The sequence below is a fragment of the Ogataea haglerorum genome, assembly GCF_019207285.1.
Source record: "Ogataea haglerorum isolate 81-453-3 chromosome Unknown 81-453-3_NODE_1_length_915391_cov_96.871712, whole genome shotgun sequence".
Classification (NCBI taxonomy): Eukaryota; Fungi; Ascomycota; class Pichiomycetes; order Pichiales; family Pichiaceae; genus Ogataea; species Ogataea haglerorum.
In genome coordinates, this window is record NW_025065151.1 from 747,266 (window position 1) to 774,435 (window position 27,170).

General features: G+C 49.3%; 14 protein-coding genes across 14 annotated transcripts; 6 read left to right on the forward strand and 8 right to left on the reverse strand.

The window, feature by feature from the left end:
• Positions 1-25: 25 nt before the first annotated feature.
• On the forward strand, positions 26-1,261 carry KL911_000459 (uncharacterized protein; the record flags this gene model as incomplete). Its single annotated transcript, XM_043199897.1, has 1 exon — positions 26-1,261. The coding sequence occupies one exon, from the start codon at positions 26-28 to the stop codon at positions 1,259-1,261; it is 1,236 nt and encodes a 411-aa protein (XP_043057152.1).
• Positions 1,262-1,277: 16 nt separating this feature from the next.
• Positions 1,278-1,817, reverse strand: KL911_000460 (uncharacterized protein; the record flags this gene model as incomplete). Its single annotated transcript, XM_043199909.1, has 1 exon — positions 1,278-1,817. One exon carries the CDS (start codon positions 1,815-1,817, stop codon positions 1,278-1,280), a length of 540 nt encoding a protein of 179 aa, XP_043057153.1.
• A 77-nt stretch (positions 1,818-1,894) lies between these two features.
• KL911_000461 (uncharacterized protein) lies at positions 1,895-4,099 on the forward strand (the record flags this gene model as incomplete). The annotated part of the gene is made up of 1 exon (XM_043199920.1): positions 1,895-4,099. One exon carries the CDS (start codon positions 1,895-1,897, stop codon positions 4,097-4,099), a length of 2,205 nt encoding a protein of 734 aa, XP_043057154.1.
• A 13-nt stretch (positions 4,100-4,112) lies between these two features.
• Positions 4,113-6,761, reverse strand: KL911_000462 (uncharacterized protein; the record flags this gene model as incomplete). Its single annotated transcript, XM_043199931.1, has 1 exon — positions 4,113-6,761. The coding sequence occupies one exon, from the start codon at positions 6,759-6,761 to the stop codon at positions 4,113-4,115; it is 2,649 nt and encodes an 882-aa protein (XP_043057155.1).
• Positions 6,762-7,181: 420 nt separating this feature from the next.
• Positions 7,182-8,525, reverse strand: KL911_000463 (uncharacterized protein; the record flags this gene model as incomplete). Its single annotated transcript, XM_043199942.1, has 1 exon — positions 7,182-8,525. The coding sequence occupies one exon, from the start codon at positions 8,523-8,525 to the stop codon at positions 7,182-7,184; it is 1,344 nt and encodes a 447-aa protein (XP_043057156.1).
• Positions 8,526-8,675: 150 nt separating this feature from the next.
• On the reverse strand, positions 8,676-8,987 carry KL911_000464 (uncharacterized protein; the record flags this gene model as incomplete). Its single annotated transcript, XM_043199953.1, has 1 exon — positions 8,676-8,987. The coding sequence occupies one exon, from the start codon at positions 8,985-8,987 to the stop codon at positions 8,676-8,678; it is 312 nt and encodes a 103-aa protein (XP_043057157.1).
• Positions 8,988-9,339: 352 nt separating this feature from the next.
• On the reverse strand, positions 9,340-11,697 carry KL911_000465 (uncharacterized protein; the record flags this gene model as incomplete). Its single annotated transcript, XM_043199964.1, has 1 exon — positions 9,340-11,697. The coding sequence occupies one exon, from the start codon at positions 11,695-11,697 to the stop codon at positions 9,340-9,342; it is 2,358 nt and encodes a 785-aa protein (XP_043057158.1).
• A 151-nt stretch (positions 11,698-11,848) lies between these two features.
• On the reverse strand, positions 11,849-12,838 carry KL911_000466 (uncharacterized protein; the record flags this gene model as incomplete). The annotated part of the gene is made up of 1 exon (XM_043199975.1): positions 11,849-12,838. One exon carries the CDS (start codon positions 12,836-12,838, stop codon positions 11,849-11,851), a length of 990 nt encoding a protein of 329 aa, XP_043057159.1.
• Positions 12,839-12,970: 132 nt separating this feature from the next.
• Positions 12,971-16,339, reverse strand: KL911_000467 (uncharacterized protein; the record flags this gene model as incomplete). Its single annotated transcript, XM_043199986.1, has 1 exon — positions 12,971-16,339. The coding sequence occupies one exon, from the start codon at positions 16,337-16,339 to the stop codon at positions 12,971-12,973; it is 3,369 nt and encodes a 1,122-aa protein (XP_043057160.1).
• Positions 16,340-16,466: 127 nt separating this feature from the next.
• On the forward strand, positions 16,467-16,703 carry KL911_000468 (uncharacterized protein; the record flags this gene model as incomplete). Its single annotated transcript, XM_043199997.1, has 1 exon — positions 16,467-16,703. The coding sequence occupies one exon, from the start codon at positions 16,467-16,469 to the stop codon at positions 16,701-16,703; it is 237 nt and encodes a 78-aa protein (XP_043057161.1).
• A 42-nt stretch (positions 16,704-16,745) lies between these two features.
• Positions 16,746-20,831, forward strand: KL911_000469 (uncharacterized protein; the record flags this gene model as incomplete). The annotated part of the gene is made up of 1 exon (XM_043200008.1): positions 16,746-20,831. One exon carries the CDS (start codon positions 16,746-16,748, stop codon positions 20,829-20,831), a length of 4,086 nt encoding a protein of 1,361 aa, XP_043057162.1.
• Positions 20,832-20,936: 105 nt separating this feature from the next.
• Positions 20,937-22,505, forward strand: KL911_000470 (uncharacterized protein; the record flags this gene model as incomplete). The annotated part of the gene is made up of 1 exon (XM_043200020.1): positions 20,937-22,505. The coding sequence occupies one exon, from the start codon at positions 20,937-20,939 to the stop codon at positions 22,503-22,505; it is 1,569 nt and encodes a 522-aa protein (XP_043057163.1).
• An 18-nt stretch (positions 22,506-22,523) lies between these two features.
• On the reverse strand, positions 22,524-24,041 carry KL911_000471 (uncharacterized protein; the record flags this gene model as incomplete). Its single annotated transcript, XM_043200031.1, has 1 exon — positions 22,524-24,041. The coding sequence occupies one exon, from the start codon at positions 24,039-24,041 to the stop codon at positions 22,524-22,526; it is 1,518 nt and encodes a 505-aa protein (XP_043057164.1).
• Positions 24,042-24,070: 29 nt separating this feature from the next.
• KL911_000472 (uncharacterized protein) lies at positions 24,071-26,980 on the forward strand (the record flags this gene model as incomplete). Its single annotated transcript, XM_043200042.1, has 1 exon — positions 24,071-26,980. The coding sequence occupies one exon, from the start codon at positions 24,071-24,073 to the stop codon at positions 26,978-26,980; it is 2,910 nt and encodes a 969-aa protein (XP_043057165.1).
• Positions 26,981-27,170: the final 190 nt, after the last annotated feature.

The following is a 27,170-nucleotide window of genomic DNA, read 5'->3' on the forward strand; positions in this document are numbered from 1 at the left end:
AAATTGAGATTCAAAAAATAGATAAATGGAGAACTATAGACAGTATCCGTACGCATCGGCCGGACAGCCAATGCGTGTGGCGTCAACCGACTTCTTTACAATAGGGCCATACAGGAGACGGCGCGACCAGGCCAGAGTGTCTGTTGTCCAAAAATACGAGATCTTGGGGTACATCGCTGCGGGAACATATGGTAAGGTGTACAAGGCCCGCGGCAAGACAAAGGAGCTAGGCAACGGGTTGTATGCCATCAAGAAGTTCAAGACAGACTCCAAAGATAACGAGGTAACTCACTACACAGGAATCAGCCAGAGTGCGATACGAGAGATGTCGCTTTGCAAGGAGCTGGAGCACAGGAATATCTCGAAATTGATAGAGATCATCCTTGAACGAAAATGTATATATATGGTTTTCGAGTTTGCAGAACACGATCTTCTGCAAATCATCCATTATCACTCTCAGCCGGACCACAAGCAAATCCCAGAACAGACACTGAAGTCAGCCATATACCAAATACTGGAGGGGCTCTCGTTTTTACACCAGAATTGGGTACTTCATAGAGACCTGAAGCCGGCAAACATCATGGTTACGAACGACGGAGTGGTAAAGATTGGCGACCTCGGCTTGGCCAGAAAGTTCAGCAACCCTTTGCAGAGTCTCTACTCCGGAGACAAGGTTGTCGTCACTATTTGGTACAGAGCGCCGGAGCTGCTGCTCGGGGCGCGCCACTACACACCAGCAATTGACCTATGGGCCGTCGGGTGCATTCTGGCGGAACTACTCTCGCTACGCCCGTTGTTTAAAGGTGAAGAGACCAAGATGGACAACAAGAAACAAGTCCCGTTCCAAGAGAATCAAGTGATCAAGATCCTAGAGATACTTGGCACGCCGACGCTGGATAAGTGGCCCAGCTTGAATAGTTACCCCGAATACCCGCATTTGTCGAAGATTTCGACGTTTCCTTCGAACCTGAAAGCATGGTACCAATCAAACGGAGGAAGCAACAAAAACTGTCTTCGGCTACTCGCAAGCCTGCTGGAATACGATCCCGCTAAGCGCATAGATGCGCTCGAGTCGCTAGATCATAAATGGTTCCAGGAATCGCCCAAGCCGGTCGAGAACATTTTCGCAAACTCCCCCTTCAAGTATCCGCAGCGAAAAATTCAGAAGGACGATAACGACATCCTGGGTGGCACGTCCCAGACATACTACAACGGAAAACGGGCTTTTGGGTCCTACAAAGATCCAAGGAAAAGACGCTGACGCCAGCAAAAGTATATTAGTCACGGGTTGTCATCACTTGTCTAGCTATTTGAAGGACCTCGTCTCCGATAGCTTCCTGCGACTTCTCGCCGCAGTAGATCGCAAACGCCCCCTCTTCGTTCTTTGGAATTTCCATATCATCGAACTGACTCTTAAGCATGCTACTTTTCATGAAATGGCCGGCTCTTTGGCTCATTCTTTTGTAAATTATATCGTAGTCGTTGTAAAGAAAAAGCATCAACACCTTAATATCCGGCTTCTCCAGTCTAGCGATTTTCTTGATGTACTCGCGGTACCTCAGTTTCAGCATCGAGCAAGTCACTACGGCAGCTCCACTCGGGCCGGTGGCATGAACCCCCAGCTTGGTGAGCTTCTCCAGCCAGGCCCAACGATCGTCGTCCGTCAATGGAATTCCCTGCGACATCTTGTCGATATTTGACTGGGGATGGTACGAATCTCCTTCCACATACGGACAGTCCAAATCCTTGCTCAGCCGCTCACCGACTGTGGATTTGCCCGTGCCAGAAGGGCCGCCAACAACTATGAGAATGGCCATTTTTGAAAACCTTGAGTCGATCGACGTGCAGGAAAAATAAATAAAAACTTGCATCTGAAAAAAATATTAGTCCCATAATGCTGCGTCTCTTCGTGCGACATCTGTCCACGCAGAGATCGAGAACGAAGGAAGTTGTTAGGGATGTGATAGGAAACTTAAGAAACGACTGGGAAGCGGGCAAACCGCTTCAGTATCCGCCTTTGAGGTCGATGCCGTCTGCCTTCCTGAAAAAAAATTCCTTATTCTCAACTATTTTGTCACAAACGCAGTTTGAGCTTCTTCGAAAGTCGGAGCCAGTGACAAACGAGCGCACGCTATTTTCTAGACAGTTTACTTACGAAAATGCCAACAATCTTGTCAACCACCTTGTTGAAAATGAGGACAAGCTAGAAAAGTTTCCGATCACTGTGGTTCAAGGTAAAGACGGTCGCTCAACGCTTCAGTGCACGATCCAGAGGATTGTTGAGCAAATGGCCTATCATAGGCTGAGACCCCTCTACGCTCAGCAAGTTTACGAAGACTCATCCAACTCTCAAAACTACAACAAGAATATGACTCTGAACTCCTTAAACCTCGACAACCCCTACGCATGGTACCCAGAAGCCCGTAAGCTCAAAAGGAAGATCATAATGCATGTGGGGCCTACCAACAGTGGAAAGACGTACAACGCTCTTAAACGACTTGAAAAAAGCTCCAAAGGATATTATGCTGCTCCATTAAGGTTGTTGGCTAGAGAGGTTTTCGAAAAGTTTCAAAGTAAAGGCATAAGGTGCAACCTAATGACCGGAGAGGAGGTTCTTCTTGACTCTGACAAGTACGGGAACAAAGCAGGACTAACTTCAGGCACCATTGAGATGATTCCTTTAAGCGAACCGTTCGACGTGGTCGTTGTGGACGAGATTCAAATGATTGGCGACCCATTCAGGGGCTCTGCGTGGACAAACGTGATTCTAGGAGCGCAGGCCAAGGAGATACATCTTTGTGGAGAAGTCTCTGCCGTACCGCTGGTGGAAGAGCTCGTGGCCATGACTGGAGACGATATCGAGGTCAACAATTACAACCGTCTTGGGAAGCTTGCTGTAGACAGTGAAGCTATTTCACTGGACGAGGTCCAGCGTGGTGACTGTATTGTTGCATTCAGCAAGAAGCAAATCTTGACGATTAAGGCTCAGATCGAACGTGATACCAATCTCAAATGTGCTGTTATATACGGAGCCCTTCCCCCAGAAACGCGATCCCAAGAGGCCAGAATGTTCAATGATGGTGAGTATGACGTTGTTGTTGCCTCAGATGCCATTGGAATGGGACTGAACCTGAAAATCAACCGTGTGGTATTCACCACACTGGAAAAATACGATGGAAGAAGAATGACAGCACTATCTAATTCGAGTATCAAACAGATTGGTGGCCGCGCAGGAAGATATGGAATTGGAGAAGGCGTGGGTCATATCACTGCTCTGACAGAAGCGGACCTCAAGAAGATACGGGCGGTGATGCAGGCACCTATCGAGTATCTCGACAAAGCTGTTCTTTGGCCGTCCGACACGCAGTGGATGCACTATTACTCCATGTTCCCCAAAAACACGAAACTTATAACCATGTTTCGTAAATTTGAGGCCGATTTGGACAAGAGCATGCGGACCAGTCCTAAGGAGTCGATCTTCCGCATACAGCATATGGACGATCACATGTCGATGGCCAAATTCATCAATGAACGCCATTTGGAAGACGATTTTGCCATTTCTGATCAGTTGCGTTTCATCTCCTGTCCTTCAGTTTTGAAGCTAAAAGACTCTCCAATGCACGCTATTCTCACTGACGTCTTCCAAAACTACATGATTACCGTTGCCCAGAGGCTGAAGCGCTCTGTTTTTGATTACAAGTCAATGCCATTGTACTTGACCACAACGAGCCATCTAACTTTGGATCCAGCAAGGCCTAAACTCCACAAGAATTTCACAAAGTCATTTGGCGTGGAAGCCGTGCCCGAACGCATGAAGAGGAAAATTGAAGACGCAGCCATGCGCACCAAGAAGAACCCTTTCGTTGGCAAGAAAACATACATCGGCGATTTCAACCCTATAGAGGATAGACTGATGAGACTCGAGCAGTTTCACAGACTACTGACCGCGTATCTGTGGCTTACGTATCGGTTCCCACAAAATTTTGTTCACCTTGAGCTAGCTACCAAGCTGGTTGTCCTGGTGGAAACCAAAATTTCGGAGATGTTGATGAACGTCAGCTTTGCAAAGCAGATGCAAGAAAGGTGGCGAAGTCGTTAAATGTACATAGATATCACAAAAGCCATTTGCTCTGCTCTTGATCAACGCTTTTGACTAGCGGCTCTTCGATGCTGTTGATTTTGATGTCACTGCACAGACAGCATTTGGCAGATAATAGTTTGTCTATCTCCTGCTTGAGCTCTTCCATCATTGGTTTGTTACCCTTTGCTGCTAAAAGCCTTTTTTGCAGCTTGTAAATAGCATTCTTAGATTTATAATCAGTGGACTCCAGTATTTCTCTTACTAAGCAATCTTGATGGAACGAATGTAGACATGGGAACACAATAAACTTTCGAATAACGAGGATCTTGCCACAAAGACCACACGACTCGTTTGGCTCAATGATCTGGAATCGATCTTGCTGGAACTCTTCCATCTTGCGACTTATTTTTTCTGACTGGTTTAGTGATGCCGTCATTTCGGTAGATAGATTCTCCATATCGTTCGAAAGCGACTCCAGAGAGCGCACTATCTCGTCTTTAAAGTCGTCAATGACCACAAAGTCAGGGAATAGAGGAAGCAGGTCTTTCATAGTCAAGAGATCACATTTCTCCATCAGGTAGCTCAATAAGTTGCAGATTTTATTGCCCTCTCCAAGATCCAGACTCAGAGGCTGATTGTTGACCGTTTTCTGAATCAGTATGGTAGATATCTGAAGCCACAGATTTTTGCGCTGTAACGATGGAGAGGTCTTGTCTGCAACGAGGATAGCAGACTCAATCAGGCCATGTTTCAATGCTAATGAAACTGCACTTTCGTAATCTTCTAGCATAGAGTAGATAAAAATGGCACTCTTAATTCTGTTGTACTCGAAACACAATCGAAGCACAAAGTCTGCATCAAACAACACCTCATAGCTTTTTTCGCGGTTGAAATGAGTCTTCGATCTGTTTTCCAAGTAATTCAATACCAGCTTCTCATCGTCCGAAGGGTAAGTCACCAGCAGCGAAAGAAGCGTATTGTGCACCAGTTTATCTTTGTTCTGTTTCTCCTTCACAAGAAATTTCAAATATCGGAGCGCATGATTGTGTTTGGGAGCAATCCCGTGTCCCAGGGCTATGGATTTATGGTATGTCAGTATGACGGGGAGCAACTTCTTAAAGTCCAAGTCATCTGCCAAACGCAGCCACAAGTCCACTGTTTTAGCCGGATAGTTGATAAGTAATGCTGTTGCACATTTATAGATAAGTTCTGGTTTCTGCTCTTTAGACAATATTTCCAGTGCTTTGTCCCATTGCTGTAAGTTCAGGTAATAACTCAACAAAAACGAGTAGTCTTTCATCATCGAAGAGAATCGCTCTAGCTCTTCTTTCCTGTTGTGGGAGAGCAATATTTGATAAACTGTTTCTTTGTCGACCGAGTCTTGGTATTTTTTCAAGAATCCTTCAAGGTCCGGGGACTCTCCAGAGTTGATTTTCTTCACGTAAAGCTCTACCATCCAGCTGGTGAGCATTACACGCTGCATGTACATTGTTTTGGGTAGTTTGTCGAGCTTAGCTTCCAAATACACTAACAGGCTTGGGCTTTTCATGAACTTCAGCACCACTTTCTCAAAGGACTCCGACGTTTTTGCCAAAATTCTGGCTGCCTCGTCTGTATCTCCATTCTCAAGCAATTCATAGCCCTTATTTATGAGCACAATATCGCGCTTGAGCTGGTCACTTCCGACCAATTGTAGAGCATCATCATACATTTTTTTCTCCATCATCACTTTCCAAACATCTGAATGTTCTTCATCTGCCACCAATTCGTAAATAGTCGAAGAGGAATACACCCAATAAGTTTGCATACGATAGTCAGCTGTCATTTCGGAAAGATCAAAAATCAAGTGTTCTTGCGACACCCGCTTTCCATTTAACTGGTTAAAAATTACCATCTCATTTCGGGAAGATGCAATCACATGGTATTTGGTGAGAAGCAGGCTTTTGTAATCGGCTGCAGAGATTTCGTATCGCTGGAGCTCATTGCGGGTTTGAAAGGCCAGATCGCCAATCACCAAACGTGAAATGCCATCGTCTGTTTGTTCAATAAATGCAAATGACGACTCATTAGCAGTGAACAGGCGAATAACACCAAAAGATAATAGCAAAGGGTTGTTCTTCAGTAACGAGTCTCCAAGTGAACCCTGAAATCGTGCAAGTTTTCGCTCGCCCAGATGAACCACTAGTGACACGATATCCTTTTCGTCTTGCGTAGCATGCATCGCCGTTATTGTATCTTTTCCTCTCCATAGCTGCTTGAAGCTCCTCTCTTTATTCAACTCTATTCTGTACTCATTGATGATGCCGGTGGTGGTGCCCACAAGGATTGGACCTGTATTTTTCTTGGTGACATGTGAACCGAAAAATACAAACGAACAGACTGAGTTTCCCTTGAGCTTCGATAATGCCTTGAACTGAACAGAATGGATATTTAGGTAGAAGTATTCGTTTTTGGTCGTTTGAACCACTAGATGGTAACCATAGGGGTCCAAGTAAGCGTTCGCAACGGTGACGTTGTTGGAGTCTACCTGTATCTTATCGACCTTTTCCGGGTTGTCTAGATAGATCCGGTACACTAAACCATTGATGAGCACCAGATAAAGCACATTGCCTTTCACAAGAAGCTTTTGTATGGGCGATAGGATCTGAAATTGTAGTTGGACCTCTTCGAAATTAAACATCAGTCTTGGATCCGTTATTGGCACATAACCAAAAGATGAATTAAGTACGATAAAAAATATCTATTTTCTATCTATAATGGCAATTAGTATACCAGTGAAATTACTGAACGAAGCTCAGGTAAGTGCGAACTATCTCGAATAGCCAACTCTAACAAATAGGGCCATGTCATTACGGTGGAGCTGACATCCGGAGTCTCGTACAAGGGTAAATTAATTGAGTCCGAAGATACTATGAACGTTCAGCTTAAAGACGCTACAATGACCAATACTAACGGATCCACGCAATATCAGCCACAGGTCTTCATCAGAGGATCACAGATTCGATTTTTTGCGGTGCCCGAGATTTTGAAGCACGCGCCAATGTTTGATCCCAACCACGTAAAACCACCAGCTCCAATAAGAGGTCCAAAAAGAAAATAATCAGTCAAAACCTTCTAGGGCTCCCAAAACACGTTCGAGGCGCTCGCACCCCTGTTGGTAGTGGTTTGGATTGAGCATCATGTTAGCAGTCAGTCTGGACAGGGAATCGACAACCTGTTCGATAAGATATTTTTCGTCAGCAGGAATATCGAGATCGGCAAATTCCTGACCAATAACGATTCCATCAGTTGCATTCAAAAGACGTGCTAGTGTATCATAGGAAAATGACTTAATTCTAGATTTTGGTCTTTTGGCGCGCTTTTTCGTCTTAGTAGAGGCTTGTGGCACAGGCTTCTCCTCGGGTTCTTCGATGTCTTCGTAGTCATCTTCTGGAGCCCCCTCTGCATTTTCTGGCTTCTGTTCCCTGGCAGTCTGGTCGAATATAGACTCCTCCGAGACAGTGGAGCCAGAGTTGACTTTCTTCAATGGTTCGGTCTCCTCTTTCTCGTTGTCATCCTCGCTTTCACTAATAGATCTGGCTGTGTGGAAAGAATCTGCACCTGTGCGAGCGCTTGTGGCCTGCGAGGGTGAGTATTGGTGAAAATTGAAAGGAGGAACGCCAAAATTCCGACTGGTTTGTTCCTGACCGGCCTCTGCCTCAATTTCGCTGCGAAGAACCTCAAACTCCTTCATGATGTCGTCGAATTTTCCACTAGCACGGCCGATGGATCTCCCTGAGGAGCTGGAGTCCGTCGATGGACGTCCAGGCTTGGTGGAAATCTTATCAATAGAGTGAAAACCGCCAGAGAGAGGCCGTCTTGGAGATCTTGGCGGGATCGTCAGATTCAATTGGGTGTACTGTTCTTTGTCTGGAACGCGCGGGAACCTATCGCTGAGCAACTCGGATGGACGAATCACCGGGATGACCTGAGGCTTTCTGATACTCTCTTTATCGTCTTCTTCCAGCAGCGGAGACGTTTCCTTCAGAAAACCACTGAGGTCTTTAGCTCCCGAAGAGTAGTGAATTTTTGAGCCGTTGATTTTCTTCACTTCCGACAGCCTTTCGGACGGAACAGTGGTAGACGTGTCAGAGTCTCTGTCCACCACGTACTTCACGGTATCAATGTCAGCATGCTGCACTATGCCCGAATATTCAGACATCACGGATGACCTACTACCTGGGGCATTGGAAATATTGGAGACCCTTCTATTCGACTGCTCAGCGAGGTGATGTCTAGGAACGGGAGGCGACAAGCTGTGGCGACTGGAGCTACTGTGGGGACTATCATCTTTAGGAAGCTGCATGTTTTCAGGAGTTCTCAAAGAGACTGCATCCAGGTCTGGATTGGTCACGGTGAGCTTCTGCATGGGCATTTCAGAATACACACTGGAGCGTTCCGACATGATGAGGTTGTTGTGAAAGAGAGCAAACTTTTGCGTTGTCTGTGATCTTGGAGATCGATTTAGTAGATGGCTGGTTTCTAGGATGGGGCTGATAATTTTAATATTATATTATTACTAAATCTGGAAGTCAGATTATTTGCTGTTTCGAGACTACAACTCCAGGCGGTCGTAAGAGTCGTTCCATATGTAACAAAGACCGGCTTTGAAGGGTTTACTGCTGACCTCCGTTCTTCCACTGTGTTGGTCGCTGTGGCGTATGTCAATTGGGTCAAGAAGCTGTACTTTTACAGGAACGGAAGCGAACTCGTAGCCTTCAAAGTAGTCCATATGCCGGAGGTCTTGGTCTGAGAGCCCGTCGACCAGGAGACCTTCCACGTAGTCGCCCTGATGGGGGATGACTGCAGAGTAGTTTGCGTTCCTCACGGCAACCTGTTTGTGATCAGGCAATCTGGCCTTGTACATGTGAAGATTAGAACTGTCTGGATCTGTATCTAAGAGTTCAAATACCACGTCCGGACAGACAGTTGGACCGTAGCAGCTCGTCGAGTTAGCTTCCGATAATAATATACTTACAATAATGACAGTCCATCCATGGAAATCTATTCAACTGGCCATTAGGACTAGTATATAATATAATACTACAGTGTAATTTGTTGGCAGACGGCAATTCATGCATACAATTATCCTTTTTTACCGAGTGCACGAAATGAAAGCAATTGCACCCCACCCCTTAAACATCGGCCGAAAATTGCTGTTAGAGTGATTTTTTTGTTCAAATCATGAGGCGGCACTGTAATAACGTCATCGTTGGCACTTATAGTTCGGTGATATCTGATTCCGAGGCTTTCAGTCCCATCACATTGAGGAAAAGATTGAGATTTGAGAGATGTTTCTCAGCACCCTGCAAATCGCCAGAATCCTTGAGAGCCTTGCTCACAGCCATGCTGCCAAAGATCTCGTTCCTGATTTCATCGACGATTATTCTTTGATGACTCAGTAGACCTGCAAGTGAAAGCGAGGCCAAAAACTGCCAGATGTAAGAATCGTCGCTCTTGGACTCGGAATTACGCACCTTACGCGAATCATCGTTCGAAAGGTATGGTGGGAAGATAGTAGCCAGTCTGCCTTCCAATGCTTGGAACAGGTGGTCGTAGATGGTCTGCCACTGGGCGAGGTCCTGCGGACTGAGTCCGGTCGAGTATTCCTGCTTAATCAGCTCCAGTCTCGAAACAAGTATGGTGATCAGCGAGAGCCCTATTTTCGTCGTGGACAAAAATAGCACGTTGTTACTTCCGCCCTCCACGATTAAAGCCACAAACCGTAGAACCTGCTGAAAGTCCGATTCGCTGACAAAGAGCACTAGTGTTTTCATGACGGTCATCTGGAAGAGCTCAATCTTACTTTTTTCTGTTTTTGGAATCTCGTAGTTTTCATTCACGTAGTTGGCGTACGAGCCTTTCATAACCACGTCGATGTTGTGCAGATTGGCAAATATCGCCTCCATCAGCTGGGTTCTTTGCTCGGTATCGAGGAAATGGAATAGTCTATTGAACAGCTTCATCGCCTTGTCGATAGACAGCACCGAAATGAAGGGAGAAACGACAGTATTGGAAGTTTGAATCTTGTCATTGAGACGAAGAGCATTCCAAAGGTCCTTTGAATCACGGTCTTGGTTTTCACGCTCCAAAGATTCAAGCTTCAGAACCTGGGAGTATATGTCTTCAATCACAGACAGCTGGAAAGCTCTTGAAGATCTCGAGTACACGTTCTCCTTTGGAACAACAACCTCGCCGGAATTTCCCGTGGCATTGATAACCAGTTGCTTTCTTGGCTGCTTGCCAGAACCAACAGACACTTTGCCCAAAGCGCCTTCTTTCGCAAGCACTCCGGTTCTTTCTCCGCGCTCCTTAGCAACAGTGACGGCCTTAGAAACTTGCTGTTGCATTCTCTGTAGGGCCACATCGGCCCTCTTCTCCCGGCCTCCCAACCTGTGCCCGGACTGATCTAGGTATTTCTGTGCAATGGAGCTCATATCGTCTTCGCCGACAGAGGAGTTCAACACTCGGTAGACTTGACAATAGAAGTCCTCATTGTATGGATCGTCAGTGACAATCTGAGAAAGTTGGACTCTGGTCACAAAATCCTTGTCTCTTGGGTTCATGAATCCAGAACATCTGATGATTGCAGACACTTTGTTTTGTCTTCTCCAGAGTTTCTCTTTCTCTTCTTGTGTTAAATTCTCCAGATTCTGTCTCTGAGGTCTTTGCTTCCGTGGTTTCTCCTCGGAGCCCAGGGGAGGGAAGTTTCCCGTAGCATCGCTCGAACTGACCTGCTGTACTGGCTGAGGAGGTGGGACAGCAGCATTTTGCACAGGAGGAGCCTGAGGAGCCTGAGGAGCCTGGGGAGCCTGAGGAGCTTGCAATGGTGGCTGCTGTTGCTGTTGTTGTTGTTGCTCAACTGGAGCTGGAGCAGACTGCGGCGCTTGAGGCACTTGAGGCACCTGAGGCACTTGAGGCACCTGAGGCACTTGGAGACCTGATGCTGGCGTTTGCAGTTGCTGGGGCTGTTGTCCTTGAGCCAAAGCACCCTGCTGCATCATCTGCTGCACTTGGAATGGCATGAAAGGCATCACTCCTGGTTGGAACGGAGGGAAGTAACCTTGTGCCAATGCCTGGGCAGCGGCTGCAGGATTAGGGAACTGTCCGGAGGCCATGGCCGCAACCAGAAGTTGCTGTTGCTGCTGATACATGTAAGGATTCATCTGAGGCATCTGAGGCACCTGTTGTTGAGGTTGGCGGAGTTTCGCTTCAATCTCTTCGAGAGACAACACCTTTTGGTCTGAGGCTGGCTGCGAAGACGCAGAGTCGGCTGTTTTCGCTTCGTCGTTCCACAGAGACGCCATTGGTGCGATCACCTGGTCGACTTGGGCGGCCTTTGCGTAGGACAAATTCGGATCGACAGTCTGGGGTTTCGAGGCGGGCTTGAGACCGCCAGTGAAATCAAAATTGGACCCGATTTCCTTCACGTCGGCTCCAAACGTCTCGTCATTGAAAGCGTCCTCATCTTGCTCTCCGAGCCCCTCGTAGGTTTCCTCAAAATCGAGCGTGTCCAGTTTCTGGTCCTTCTCTCCAGAAGAGGGAGGCCCTGATGGATCGAATCCAAAGAAGGACATGGTTCAATGGTTCGATAGAGTACCGACTGTGTTTATTTGGCTGGTTTTTGCCTCATAAAATTTCGACGAAGAGTTTGGGTTCGACGCACGACCCGATATTTAGTTGTGTCTAAAATCAGTGCATAATCACTATACATACATATTCCAAGACTCACGCTCTCATCTCGAACCGTCTTCCGCTCGCGGTCTTTCTCTCGCTCCGGTGCTCCTCGTCGTCCACGTCTCTGCGGGCCCTGTTTAGGATCTTGGTGAAACTGTTCACCCTGAATCTCATTCTCTGGTGCAGGTAGCACTTGACGATTTTGATGTGGTAGTGGAAGTACGATCTGAACAGCTGGATGTGTGTGATCGAGTTCCACTTCACGTCTTCGGTGCTGAGGTGTCTTGGAAACAGAACGAACGTGATGTACGTTTTATTGTGGGTGTTGGCGGCCTCCAGATGCTTAATCTCGAGCGGAATTTCCTGGTGCGAGTTGATCACCTGCGGAGCCTTCTGGATGCTACGTTTTCTGGCATCGCTGAACTCCTGCAAAAACACTTTTGAGAAGATCCTGTCTGTGTCGTCCTGGAACACAGTCGAGAAAATCACAGTCACTCTATCGTTGGACGGTTTGATGTAGATCGACTCCATGTCTCTGTAGTGCAATTGCAGAACCTGTTCGTTCGAGTTGTTGGGAGAGTCCTCTCCGTACAAGTTGTTTGGGTCCACAGGCTGCTCTTTCGAGAGCACCTCATATCTCTGGAACGCCTGAAGGAAGGGCGCTGCGAAACAGTTGCGCTTCAGAAGGGAAAGCTCGGCAACCAGCTGCTGTTTTTCCTCCTCGTCAGAAAACGTCGCCTGCTCGACATCGATGTAAAGACTGTAGTCATAGCCATACTCGGGTTGTGTTTGCTGGATAAACGGGTACTTGGAGTATTTGGAGTCGAGCAGTTCCTTCACCCCGTAGTTCACAAGGTCATTCCAGCACTTGATGCTGATAGACAGGAGAAGTTTCGTTTTGGAGTCTGGGGTCGACAAGTGGTAAGTGGTGAAGTCAAAGTCGGTTATGATTCTGTCCAGAAACACCGGCGTGTAACCCGGGGCAAACGCCTGGCCAATTGCCTCCTCCACGAGCAGGTTCTGCGGTTGTAGTTGTAACATGAAGAATACGTAGCGAAAATAAAATGGTTATGTAAGAAAAAAATAGTCTTGGGACGACGTCGAGCTGCGGAAAAGAAAGCCTCCAAAAAATACCAAAGTAGTTTAATCTCTTGAATCTGTAATATTATACAATTAGTCAGTGTCTCTGCTTTTGCCCAGTTCGTTTAGAACAGTGTCCAGTGCATCCCGCAGAGAACGCGCGTGCTCGTCTCCGGACGCAAGCGACTTGAGGTCTGTCTGACTCTTTCGAGTATTGATCCGGGTGTTGTTCTCCGTATCCGAGTGAGAGTACAGATCGGACAGCGTGATCCCGCTATCCCGTAGTCTCTTTAGTGCGTCAAAGAACTTCTGGATGTCGTTTGATCCGGAGAGTGCTGAAAGTAGAGAGGTTTGCTCCTCTTGCAACTTGTCTGCGTCAAGGCTGGCTTTTTTGAAAGTGCTGGATGCTTTGAACGTATTTGCCTCCTCTGCAACCATATTAAGGCTCGACACTGAACTGTGTGCCACCATTGGCGAGGAGTCGGACTTGAGCTCTGTGGTCTCTGCATCCGATAGCTTTGGAGAGAGCCGTCCTACGTCTTCTTTGTTTTCGATGAAGAAATCATAAGTTTTTCCAACATGGCAGGGAGGTCCGACCTCAGGGTGCATCTTTGCAAGCAGCTCCAGGCACTTCTTGACAGACTCGTCCACCATGATCAGCCTGATGAGGGTCTCCTTGCCTTCTATCGTGAGCGTGTGCTGTAATTGCAACTTGACCAACTCCTTGATAGCAACGTGCATTTCATTGCGCAGCTTGTCCGCGTACTCAAAGAACTCCTTCACTTCCTGCTCAGTCAAACTATCAGACTTGCGCAGCATGTCCATGGCCATTTGGGTGAACGGCTTGCCGTTCTGCGTCACCTTCAGCAGCGGGTTGAGGTCTGAGCTACCGTCCGTGTCTCCGTACAGTGCTCTTTCCATGTTGCGCATGGTAAGCAGTCCCACTTTCTGGTGAAACTCCGGAGGAACGCTTTCCAGGTCGTAGTCAATATTGAATAGCGACCGCGAGTACTTGAGAGACTGGCAGAGAGACTCGCAGCACGCTTCTGTCAACACGTTCTGCTTGATAGACAGGTAATTCAGGTTTTTGACCAGCGGGAGCGTCTCGCTCAGCTGGATGAGCGCCACCTGTGAGAAATCGTTGCCGTCCAGATTCAAACGATGCAGCTCCTGGAAAAGAGGCAGGTACGTGACAAATTTGTGCATGAACGTTTCAAACAATTTCTTGTTGTTGGAAAGATCCAGGTACTTGAGGTGCGAGACCTTGGAAAACGCGTCAAACACAGCAACAGTGTCCTCGTTGTCGCGCAGGTTGCAGCTGTTGAGCGAGAGGAGGGCCAGAGACGATCGGAAATTCTCCTGTTTTGTGTACTCGACAAACGGACGCAATTTCGTCGACAGATCATTGTAGCCCAAGTCCACCCCAACAACGTTCGAGCTCTCCTTCATCCAGTCAACCACAATCTCGATGTGGCTCAAGCTGAGGTCGTTGAAAGCAAGACCAATCTTCATGGTATTTTTCAAGCCCAGCTTTAGAAAGTCTCTGAACACGGCCAGATCGTTAATTTTGCAACCACTCAGAACCATCTCGTTGATTCCACGACGCACCATCAGGGTTGCCGTCAGCAAAGACCAGTCCATGTCTGAACGGTCCTGGATGTTGCACGTCATTCGGTCTCTAGTGTCTGCTGGTTTACGAAGCTTCTGGAGGTTGAGGTCGAGGGACGGACACTGCGTCAGGTCAAGTCTTGTGAGAGCCCTATTCATCGACAAGAACCAACAGAGCATCTTCCAGCCTTCAGCGTCAATCGGAGTGTTTCTCAGGGACAGTTTCTCGAGATGCCGTTTGCTCACGAGTGCCGCCAAGAGCGCGCGGAACATCTCGTGTGTCAGCGAGACCCCGTCCAGAGAGACGCAGTGAATAGGAGCAATCCGAACGAAATCAGCGAAGGAGAGCACCTCGATCAGCGAGGGATGCGGATTGCGCAGTTGCAGAATAGGCAGCGGGTCCGTTGACCCTTTGGGGATCTGCTTGAGAGTGGCAGGGATCGGAAGAATTTCTCGCAAATGGCAGCAACGGGTGTACAATTCGTCCAGCTTGAGCGTGACAACCGGCTTTTCCATTGGCTTTTTTCTTCTCACCATCGGCTTGTCAATCTTAATGTCCTCGATAGGTCCCATCGCGTCCCCGGTAGTTCTGGCCTTCTCTGCTGCCACGACTTTGTCGTGCTGATTAATGGTCTGGTCTGACGGAGTTCTCTGCATGCTTTCGGATGAATCCTGGTGGACGAGTCGCGGATGGCCGGATCCGCCCACCACGATACCGGAAGAGGTAGGTTTCTGCTCTTCTGGGCTGAGTTTGTGGATAATCAGCTCTCCATCAGGGCAGACCTCGACATTTCCCTTACGTGGGTGTCTGGATGGAATTTGCTGTGGGGGGTCGTTGACAAAAGTTGTGGTTGCAAAAGCCACCTTCCGGATAGGCTTGACGTCTCTTAGGGCCTTGATCGGAGGCGACTTCTCGACCTTAGGTGGGGGAGGCACGTACGAAATGGATAGCGACGAGCTTCTGGAGAGGTGTGGCGAATGGTGGCTCGCGTCCTTGTTGCGAGAGAGCTTGAGCAACGACCCGAAGACACCCTCCTTTGACTCCTTGGGCGACGGACACTCCTCCTCCTCGGCCGGTTGGTTGTACTTTGGATGCAAGGAAAAGGCAGAAGGGAGTTTCGGTTTGTCGGGGTGCGGCGGAATTTCTTCAGGGCTGTATTTGATGTGCGAGTTCATGGTCGGAGCAAAGACGTTGTATTCTGGCGAATTCACGTAGTCCATAGTGTCCTCGATATCTTTCAAGTATTCGTACAGTTTAGGGTCCAAGTCCTTGTATTTACTGGACAGTTTCTCTGAAGGAGCCGGCTGTGGCTGCTTGACTTCCTCCTTTGGCTGTTGTTCTACTGACGGTCTTGTTGGACGCGGAGCCTCGGAAGCTGGGGGTGCCGAAACAGGCGGGGGGCTAACCGAGGACGCCCTTGATCGAGGGCGGTCCTCCCTGCCAAATATCCTGCGCAAAAAGCCGCCGTGTTTTTTGGGTTCCGGAGCGCATGAGGGCGAAAACACATTGGTGGAGGACCGGGAAAGCGAAGAGGTGCCAAACTCCTCTTTGGTGTTCGATGATGTGCCATCAACTGTGCGCGATCTCCGCAGAGGAAGCAGATCGTGATGGCACGCAACAGTATCTGTGTCAGGGGCAGAAACGGAGGGCAATGCCTTGCTGTTGCTTGAAGTAGCCAGGGATGGAGATTTTATGGTAGATAACGTTGAACTTGTGGGTGCTCCACGCAGAAACCAGTCATATTCTGCCGTCTCCAACGTGTCGTTGACCACCTGAAGCTGGTGCTGCAGCCGCTGGCGCAGCCGATCATGCTGCTTGGTGTTATCAGTTGATGCTGTTGCAGACGATGACATGGCGAAGACAAACAAATTAGGCGGACTATCGACCCCTATCGACCGCCAGAACCCAGAATTTTTTCCAAACCAAACTGCTTAGCTAGGCTCTTACGTCACCCGGCAGGAGAGCTCTTGTGCCGGAAGCATGGCTGATTCAGCAAGCAAAAGCAGGCCCAGATCTGTGGCGATCGGCCGTGACCAGTCAAGAACCTTACCAAAGACGCTCGCGGCACCGCACGGCGGATGGCTACCACAAATATACGGTTTTGGGTTGCTTGCTCCTGCGAGTCCGACCGAGTTGGATCGTAAAGCCCGCATCTCTAGTGCGTCTAGACCGAACTCAAAAATCACGGCTATCGATTCGCACGGCACTAAAACTTGAATTCCGTAATTCTCAATTCCCGATTAACATTTTTTCATATTGATGAACACCGAGCAAGCCTTTGAGAGGCACCTTACCCTCCAAAGACGGCCGCTGACGTTCTTGCTCAGCAAGAACGTTCCTCCGCTGCCGCTGCAGGAAGAGCGGAAGACGTTCCCCCACTATAGGACTAATCCTCTCTATCGCTGCTTCTTCTGGTATCTGACACCCCTTTTGCGGGTTGGGTACAAGAGGACGCTCCAGCCGGAAGACCTCTTTGTCCTGGATGAGCAGCAGACCATTGACTACATGTACACGAAGTTCAAGAGCACGTTCGAACCGGAAGTCGAGAAGCTCTTGAACAAACATATTGCTCGAAAATGCCAAGAGCGCGGTGAAACACCCGAGACCTCCTCGGTCTTGCCAGAGGAGGACGCGGACGACTTCGAAATCAAAGTCCCTGTTCTGGGCAAGCACCTGTTCTACACATTTGGCTGGCAGTACTCGAGAGCGGCCTTTGTGAAGGTGTTGTCTGATATCTCCTCAACTCTCATGCCCTTGCTCCAGAAAAGGCTGATCAACTACGTGGAGACCAGAGGTTACGGAGCCAGCACCAACACGGGAAAGGGGGTCGGCTACGCTATCGGGTGTTGTGCCATGATCCTCTTTTCCGGCATTTGCATTAATCACTATTTCTATAATTCCATCACCACCGGAGCCAAGGTGAAGGCCGTTTTGACGAAGGCCTTGTTGGAAAAAAGTTTCAGGCTTGACGCCCGCGGCAAGCACAGATTCCCCGTGGGTAAGATCAATTCCATCATGGGAACAGATCTCGCAAGAGTCGATCTTGCCGTCGGCTTCTTCCCCTTCCTATTTATTTTCCCTATTCCGGTTGCCATCGTCGTTGTGATGCTGCTTGTCAACATCGGGGTTTCTGCTCTTGCAGGTATTGCCGTGTTTGTATTCTTCTCGTTATTTACAGGGTCTCTTATTAGGTACCTTTTCAAGTTGAGAATACGCGCCAATGTGTTCACAGATCAAAGGGTCAACCTAATCAAGGAGCTCCTGAAAAATTTCAAAATGATCAAGCTGTACGGCTGGGAGAACTCGTATCTGCACTCCTTCCAGAAAATCCGTTTGCAGGAGATGGCCACGCTATTCAAGATGCAGGGTGGCAAGAACATCCTGATCGGAATCTCGACGTGGATGCCTCTGGCCGCCTCGATGGTGGCATTTCTGGTGATGTACAGCTTGAACAACAGTCGTTCTGTGGGAGACATTTTCTCGTCTCTGACCCTTTTCCAAGTTCTAACACAGCAGTTCCTCTTGGTGCCTGCCAGTTTGGCCATGACCAGTGACATGGTCATTGGCCTCAGGCGTGTTTGCCAGCTGCTTTCCTGTCCGGAGGACAAGGAACTGGACCAATTTTTCGATGAGCTTGATGACGAGAAGCTGGCCTTGAAGATTGAGAACGCCAGTTTCCAATGGCACACTTTTGAGGACGACGGAGCCGAGGACAAGAACGAGAGCGTTAAAAGCACCAAGAGCACGAAGAGCTCGACAATGACCGAGGAGCGGGACGTTGGCGAAAAGGAGTCTCACGAGCGGGAGGAGCTGTCGAAGACCGATTTTCCCGGGCTCCTCAACTTGAACCTGTCCATCAAGAAAGGCGAGTTTGTGGTTGTGACAGGCTCTGTTGGCTCTGGAAAGTCGTCGCTTCTGAACGCGTTGTGCGGATTCATGCCCAAAACAGAGGGAAGAGTTCGCAAGAATGGTAGCGTCATGCTCTGTGGTGTTCCTTGGGTGCAAAATGCCACCGTGAAGGAGAATATCACGTTTGGCCGCCCTTTTGATCAGCAAAAGTACGACACTGTTGTGAAAGTGTGCTCCTTGAAGGGTGACTTCGAGCAGTTGCCGGGAGGAGAGCTCACGGAGGTGGGCGAGCGTGGCATTACTCTTTCTGGTGGGCAAAAGGCGCGGATCAACCTTGCCAGAGCCGTTTATGCTGACAGAGACATTATCATGCTGGACGATGTTCTGAGCGCCGTGGACGCCAAGGTGGGCAAATTCATTATGGACGAGTGCATTCTTGGATATCTCAAGGACAAGACGCGGGTCCTTGCCACGCACCAGCTTTCGCTGATTGGCTCTGCCGACCAGATCATGTTCTTGAACGGCGACGGCTCTGTTGACTGCGGAACGTTTGCCGAGCTCAGGAGCAGAAACGCAGAGTTTGTGAGACTTATGGAGTTCAGCCACGATGTTGAGAAAGATGACGAAGAGGAGACGTTGGAAAACGAGAAGAAGGACTTTTTCGAAGACGAAGACAAGGGGAAGCTTGTGCAGGCCGAAGAAAAGGCCGTGAACGCAATCTCGTGGCAGGTGTACAAGTCGTATATCAGCACCGGTTCCGGCAAGCTCAAGGCCCTGCTCCCCATGCTGTTCTTCCTCGTCATTGCGCTCACCACTTTCCTCAATCTGTTCACCAACAACTGGCTGTCTTTCTGGATTGTTGACAGATTCCACCGCTCAAAGAAGTTCTATGAGGGCATCTATATCATGTTCACTATGCTGGTGGTGATGTTCAACATTCTGCAGTTCATGATTCTCGTGTATTTCTGCAACAGAGCAGCGCTGCGACTAAACATCAAGGCCTTCAAGAGAGTGCTGCATGCCCCAATGTCGTTCATGGACACGTCTCCTATGGGACGTGTTCTCAATAGATTCACTAAGGACACTGACGCTCTGGACAGCGAGATCCAGGACCAGCTCAGAATGTTCCTTAACCCAGCAGCCACCATCATCGGCACGCTCATTCTGTGCATCATCTATCTTCCGTGGTTTGCCATAGCTATTCCGTTCCTGGCAATGCTGTTTTTCCTAGTGTCCTCGTTCTACTTGTCCAGCTCGAGAGAGGTCAAGCGGCTCGAGGCCGTGAAGAGGTCGGTGGTGTACTCGCATTTCAACGAGGCATTGTCTGGAATGGACACCATCAAGGCGCACGGCTCCAAGGAGCGGTTTCTCAAGATCAACGAAAAGCTCATAGACGACATGAACGAGAGCTACTACGTGGTCGTTGCCGTCCAGGGATGGCTTGGCATTAGTCTGGACACGGTTGCGACGCTACTCTGTCTGATCGTTGCACTGCTCTGCTGTTTTCGTGTGTTCAACATCAGCGGAGCTTACACTGGTCTGCTGCTTACCTACGTCTTGACGATTGCGGGCATGTTGAGTTTCATGCTGAGATCGCTGACGGAGGTCGAGAACCAGATGAACTCCGTCGAGAGAGTCAATTACTATGCCACCAGTATCAAACAGGAGGCGCCTTTCGAGATACCCGAGAACGACCCAGAACCGAGCTGGCCTGCTGTGGGAGCCGTGAAGTTTGTTGACGTCAGCATGAGATACAGAGAGGAGCTGCCGCTGGCTGTCAAGCACCTCAACATCGATGTCAGAGGCGGCGAGAAAATCGGCATTTGTGGCCGCACGGGAGCCGGAAAGTCGAGCATCATGTACTGTTTGTTCCGGCTCGCGGAGTTTGAGGGCCAGATCCTGATTGACGGGGTGGACATATCGAGAATCGGACTGCATAAGCTGAGGTCGCGGCTGTCCATAATTCCGCAGGACCCTGTTCTGTTTAGCGGCACGGTGCGCTCGAACCTGGATCCTTTTGACGAGCACGACGACGAGACGCTGTGGACTTCGCTGGGCAAGGCAGGTCTTATCGACAGAGCGCTTCTGCCGCAGGTCAAGGAGCAGAGCAAGGGAGACTCAAACCTGCACAAATTCCATCTGAGTCGGACTGTTGAGGACGACGGTTCGAACTTCTCTCTTGGTGAGAAGCAGCTGATCGCATTGGCCAGAGCCCTTGTTAGGGGCACGAAAATTCTGGTCCTGGACGAGGCTACTTCGAGTGTTGACTACGAGACGGACGCCAAAGTTCAGAAAACCATCACCCAAGAGTTTAGTGATTGCACTGTGCTGTGCATTGCACACAGATTAAAGACAATTGTGAAATACGACCGGATCCTGGTCATGGACAAGGGACAGATCGCCGAGTTTGACGCTCCACGGAAACTGTATGACCAGAAAGGCATTTTCCGGTCGATGTGCAACAAGAGTGGTGTTTCTGAGGCCGATCTAAAATAGACGGAATTTTCCCGGTTTGGAAATTCTGATAAGAAATGTGCCAGAAATCGATAGCGATGTTAATTTATATAAAAATAATCTAAGGCCCGTGACTAATAGAATTTTATGGTTCGTGGACTCAAATGCGTCGGGTTCCTTGGAGCAGCGGGCGTGTGCTGGTCCTGGAAGCTGCGTCAGACGCTCAGCAACGATCAGAAACGGGTCGTCACGTTTGAAGAACTGCAAAAACATAACAGGTCCGACGACTGCTGGATTGCCATCAACCAGAACGTTTACGATGTGACAGAGTTCATGAAGACACATCCCGGCGGTGTGTCACGGATTCTGAGGTACGCTGGAAACGACGCCACCAAGGGGTTTCATTCTATGCATCATCCTCAATATTTGGAGACGTTTCTGGAGGGCTCGTTGGTTGGAGAAATAAATGACCTGCCTAGAAAGAAAAAAAAGACAACGAAGACTCCAAAAAAACAGCATGTGGTAGAGATCGAGGAGCAGGAGGAGGGAGTGGCGGCGTTGGTACCGCCAGCATTGTCCCACATCTTCTCGCTGTCCGACTTCGAAGTCGTTGCGAGAAACGTTCTTCCGCCAGCTACCCTAGTGCACGTCTCTTCCGGAGCAGATGATGAGTTCACTTTGCGCGAGAACAGATACGCCCTTGGCCGCATTTTCTTCCGTCCTCGCTGCCTCGTCGACGTCAGCAACACTTCCATTGAAACAGACATTCTTGGTGTCCGCACCTCTGCTCCGTTTTTTATCAGTTCTTTTACGGGATCGAATTTAATCCAGCCCGAAGGAGAGAAGATTCTGGCTCGGGCTGCTGCCGAGGAGAATATTGCATATATGGTGCCAAAACGCGGCTCAATCTCCTTGGAGCAGCTGCATGCGGAAACGGCCCCTAGCCAGGCATTTTTTTACCAGTATGAGTTTGAGTCAGCAGAAGAGCTGAGAGAGGCTCCGAAATTTTTTAGGCATATAGAGACGACGATTCCGCAAGTGAGAGCTATTTTTGTCAATGTGGACGTCGCTGCACGCGGACTCAGGGAGAAGGAGTACAAGGTGAGGCAAATGGAAACAGGAAAGTCTGACGTCGAACTTGCGGGGCTTGCAAGGCCGGAACCGGAGTATGTTGCTACCTGGAAAGAGTTTGAGACCGTTAAGAATAGCACCAGTTTGCCAATCATCCTCAAAGGACTACAACGAAAAGAGGACATTGTTAAAGCGGCCGAGCTGGGATTTCGTGGTGCGCTGATTTCCAATACCGGTGGACGCCAGCTGGATTTCTCAAAACCTGCTATTGAGACTCTTGCTGAAGTGCACGAGGTTTTGAAGGAGAGAAATATAGATCGAAACCAATTCCAGCTTTTCGTCGAGGGGGGTTTCAGTCGCGGCACAGACGTGATTAAGGCTTTGTGTCTAGGCGCCATTCCTGGCATTGGCAGGCCAATGCTCTACAGTGAGGTCTACGGCCAAAAAGGTGTTGAAAAAGCGTCACAGCTGCTCAAAGAAGAGATTGTCAGAGACATGAAGCTGCTGGGAGCCAGTAACGTCGCGTGCTTGGACGACAGTTATTTGGATCTGAGCAGTCTTACAGTTAAGCTTGGGATTCCTAACTTCCAATACGAAAGAAACTACACTCCGATGATCAACGTTGCCGCCAAAGTGCAGTGTTAATCAGACGCTATGGACATATTAGGTGGACTCGGACACGGTCTCGGTATTCTCAATTATCGCATTGTCGTCCAGGCTGGAGGCCTTCTGTTCGTAGCTGTCGATCTCGTCCTCCGCGCCAAAGTCGCCGGTCCAGCCATGGGATCTCAAATAGCTAAGGTATCTGATATCCTCCAGCATGAGGTCATCTTCGAGACAGTGGGGAATACACAGGAAGGCGATAACGACACCAGTGAGGCCCAGGAGTGCAGCAATGATGAAAGTCCATTGTTTTCCGAGGTTGTTCTGGATCGGAGTAAAGGCTTGGGTTCCAACGGCAGCTCCTGTTTTGCCCAAGGCAGCGGAGAGACCGTACAGCGTCGAACGGACAGGCGTGGCATACGACTCTGCAGAAGCGAGACCCAGGATGTTTCCTGGTCCCAGGTTTCCAAACCCGTTGAAAATGCCATAGAAAATAATGAAGAGCGGCACGATCTTGGTGATTTTTTTGTACGAGCAGCCGATAATAAGGCCGATGACAAGGTAGCCCGCAAAGCCAATGCACATGGTGTGCTTTCTACCGATCTTGTCTGCGAGGTAGGCGCCGACAAACAGCATAGGGATGCCGATGATTGCGAGCAGCAAGTTCCACTCCGCAACCTTCTCCAGGTCAGACTTATCGTGCAGCACCGACGAGATGATGGTGGACGAGAAGATGCCGTTTGGGAAGGTGATAAAGTCGTAGATAAACCAGCAGCCGCAGGTTCCGAGGAGCCTGCGCCAATAGTACTTGAACGTAAGCCAGTAGGGCACGTTCTTCTTGATGGCCCCCTTCTTGTAGAGCACGGAGGTGGCCATCTTGAATCTGAAGTAGAACACTGCGAGCGGCCAAATGCACCCAATGCCAAGCATGACTCTCCAGGTGGTGGACAGGTGGGCGCCGCTGCCGGTGGCAGGGTAGACGATCAGGAACACGATCAGGGCAAAGGGGCCGCCGAGCGCGAGTGGCAAGTTCGTCACCAAAATGAACAGCCCTCCTCGTTTTCGGGTAGCCTCGTTGGTGGACTCCGACGCCGCAGTTGAGCTGGCAGGATACTCTCCCCCAACACCAAAACCGGTGATGCCTCTTGCGACAATCATCATCCAGAACATGCCCTCCGTAGTGGTGCCGTGGGCGGCAGTGGCGAGGATCGTACCGATCACAATCATCGAGGTGGTGGTCAGGATGGCCCATTTTCTTCCGAGATAGTCTCCGGTCACGCCCACCACGACCTGCCCAAGCACAGCTCCAACGAGCAGTGCGTTGGAGACACGGGTCTTCATCGTGTTGTCGTACGTCTTGGGATATTTCACAGCGAACACAGAGTTTAGCATGTTCATGCAGTTGTTCTGGTACCCGTCTGACAACAAGGCCGCGCCGGCACAGATAATCGTGAAGATGTCACTAAGCGACTTCTTCTTGGCGAATCGGGCGGATCTGCCTTCTCTATCGTATGCCATCACATGGGAGCCGGCCTCGAAGGTCTCCTCTTGGACCTCGGTCACCTTTGAGTCTTCCATTTTGCAGGGAAATCTCCAATGCAGACAGCATGCTATATATTCTTGCAAGGAACGCGGGCATCACGATTTTCGAATTGGCCCCACATGGCTGTAGCTTATTTAAGCCATGCACGGCGGCGGAAATTAATCTCCGAGCGCAGTGCTACCTAGACGTCAATCTCCGGGAAGCTCTCGCCAAGTGGTTGTCGGTTTTCCGGAGAGCCACGCCCACGTGTGCTCATCAACTCGGCTCTCGAGCACATGGCCCGGCATCCAAAATCTATTCGCGGGCGGTATTTTTGCCCTTCTCGGCAACCAGGGGCACTCTGGGCACGTGGCGCCAAGCCCGCACTAGCGGCGATAACCTGATCGATGCCGGCACGCCAAGAACGGGGCCTCCAATAATCTGTCGTAACGCGGTGTATGGATGTAATATTATATTATTATTTTTCGCGTATTTGTTTACAGATCCCATGACATATAATAAACGGTTCAAGGTCTCGCCCGACAACGAGCTCGGCATCGGTGCTGGAATCTCCCCCACGCTGAAGCGAAAGCGGCTATATGCGGACCCGTCGCAGAAACTTTGCAAGCCATTCAAGAGCCCCATACTGGTGTCTGCAGCTGTCTCTGCTGCCGGTAGGCAAATCCGCACAGCCCGTGCCAAAGGCCCACAATCATATGCGGAACCGGGACAGGAGAACATCCCTTTTGGCTCAACGAGAGAGGATGACGAGATGTACGGTCTGAACAAGAAAAAGGGTGCGCTATTACCTCGCAATGTCTTTAACTCCATGGACGAGACCAACAAAATCCTGACGCGCAAGTTCAAGGCTCCGGTCAAAACGAGTGCCGACAACGAGTATGAGCTGACGAATGCACAGCCTCCCCCGCCTCTGGGAAACAGAAAACGGTTGTACTTCCCTCCAAAACCGCTGCACGATCCGCTCGGAGAGTACGCCATTGTTCTTTACGATCCTACGGTGGACGTGATCCCCGGCATGAAAGAAGAAGAAGAGGCTGCCTTGGCCGCCGCAAAGGCGGCAGCCGCTGCCGAGGGCCCCCGGAAACCTGCAAAATCAGCACACAAGTCGTTGAACGAGATTTTGAAAATCAATACCCGTCCAGAGGAGGAAGTCATGAAGCAGTTCCCGAACGTCCCCGTCGTCATTGATCCGAAACTTGCCAAAATTCTCAGACCTCATCAGGTGGCAGGAGTGAAGTTCCTGTATCGCTGCACTGCGGGGCTCGTGGATGCTAGAGCCAAAGGGTGCATCATGGCAGACGAAATGGGTCTTGGAAAGACGCTTCAATGCTTGACCCTGATGTGGACGCTTCTTAGACAAGGGCCTCGAGGCAAAAAGACAATTGAAAAATGCGTCATTGTGTGTCCATCGTCGCTGGTGAAGAACTGGGCCAACGAGATCGACAAATGGCTTGGAAAGGGAACACTCAATTCTCTCGCAATGGACGGCAAAGGTTCCAAAGGAGCAGGCGATATGGCAGAGGTGCTAAGGCAATGGGCTCGCGCCAAGGGACGATCCATTGTCAGACCCGTCCTGATCATCAGTTACGAAACGCTACGGAGAAACGTGGAGAACTTGGAAGGAACAGAGATTGGTTTGATTCTGGCAGATGAAGGCCACAGGCTCAAGAACGGCGACTCTCTCACATTCACGGCTCTGAACTCTCTAAATTGTGAGCGCCGTGTGATTCTGTCCGGTACCCCTATCCAAAACGACTTGTCAGAATACTTCTCGTTGCTCAACTTCTCGAATCCAGGAGTTCTGGGCTCCCGTGCACAATTCAGAAAGAACTATGAGCTGGATATTCTTCGCGGTAGAGATTCGCTTGCCACAGAGGAGGAACGGAAAAAGGGAGACGAAAAGCTTCAGGAGCTAACTGAATTGGTCTCACGTTTCATAATCAGAAGAACCAACGATATTCTGTCGAAGTATCTGCCCGTCAAATATGAATACGTTGTGTTTTGCAACCTTAGCGAGCTACAATCCAAACTATATCGTCATTTCGTCACCTCTCCAGAAATCAATAAGCTGATTAGGGGGTTGGGATCGCAACCTCTCAAAGCTATTGGCCTGCTTCGGAAACTGTGCACACACCCTCGTTTGCTTGATTTGCCGAGCGACATTTCGGGATCCGAAAATATTCTGCCAAGTGACTACGACTTTGGGAATGGAAGAAGCAAAGACGTTCAAACATGGTACAGTGGCAAGTTTGCAATGCTAGAGCGGTTCCTTTTCAAGATTCGCAAAGAAACAGACGATAAGATTGTCCTCATTTCCAACTTCACGCAAACATTGGATCTAATAGAGAAACTATGCAGACACCATAGATTCGGAACAGTGAGATTGGACGGGTCGTTGGGAATCAACAAACGTCAAAAGTTGGTTGACAGGTTTAACGATCCAAACGGTGACGAGTTCGTCTTCTTGCTAAGTTCTAAAGCTGGCGGATGTGGCATTAACCTCATTGGTGCCAATCGACTAATTTTACTGGATCCCGATTGGAACCCCGCCAGCGACCAACAGGCTTTGGCAAGAGTTTGGAGAGACGGCCAGAAGAAAAACTGCTTTATTTACCGATTTATTGCGACCGGTACTATAGAGGAGAAAATCTTCCAGCGCCAGTCAGCCAAGATGGAGCTCTCGACATGTGTTGTCGACTCCAACGAAGACGTGGAAAGACAGTTCTCGAGCGAAAATCTGAAACAGTTGTTTTTGTACAACGATCAAACGCCCTGCGAAACTCATGACACTTACAAGTGCAAGCGCTGCCAAAGCGGAAAGCAGAAAATGAAATCTGCTGCGATGTTATATGGAGATGCCACCACATGGAATCATATCGACCGTGAAGATCTGGCAAAGAACGATGACTTCTTGATGCAAAATGAGTCTCAATACGACTCTGTCAGCTATGCGTTCGAGTATATTTCGCACTAATGACTTTTGTTGATCCATGTTGTGGACCAATAGCATCTTTCGTCAGCTTGATCATCAATCCACAACAGCCCGATGGAAAGTAGGTCGTCCAGGTTAGATTTGCATCTTGCTGTTTTCCAGTGGAAGTTGTCACGCAAGATGGAAACCGTGACGTAACCGATGTTGTCTGCAGCGGTCAGTATTTGATTTT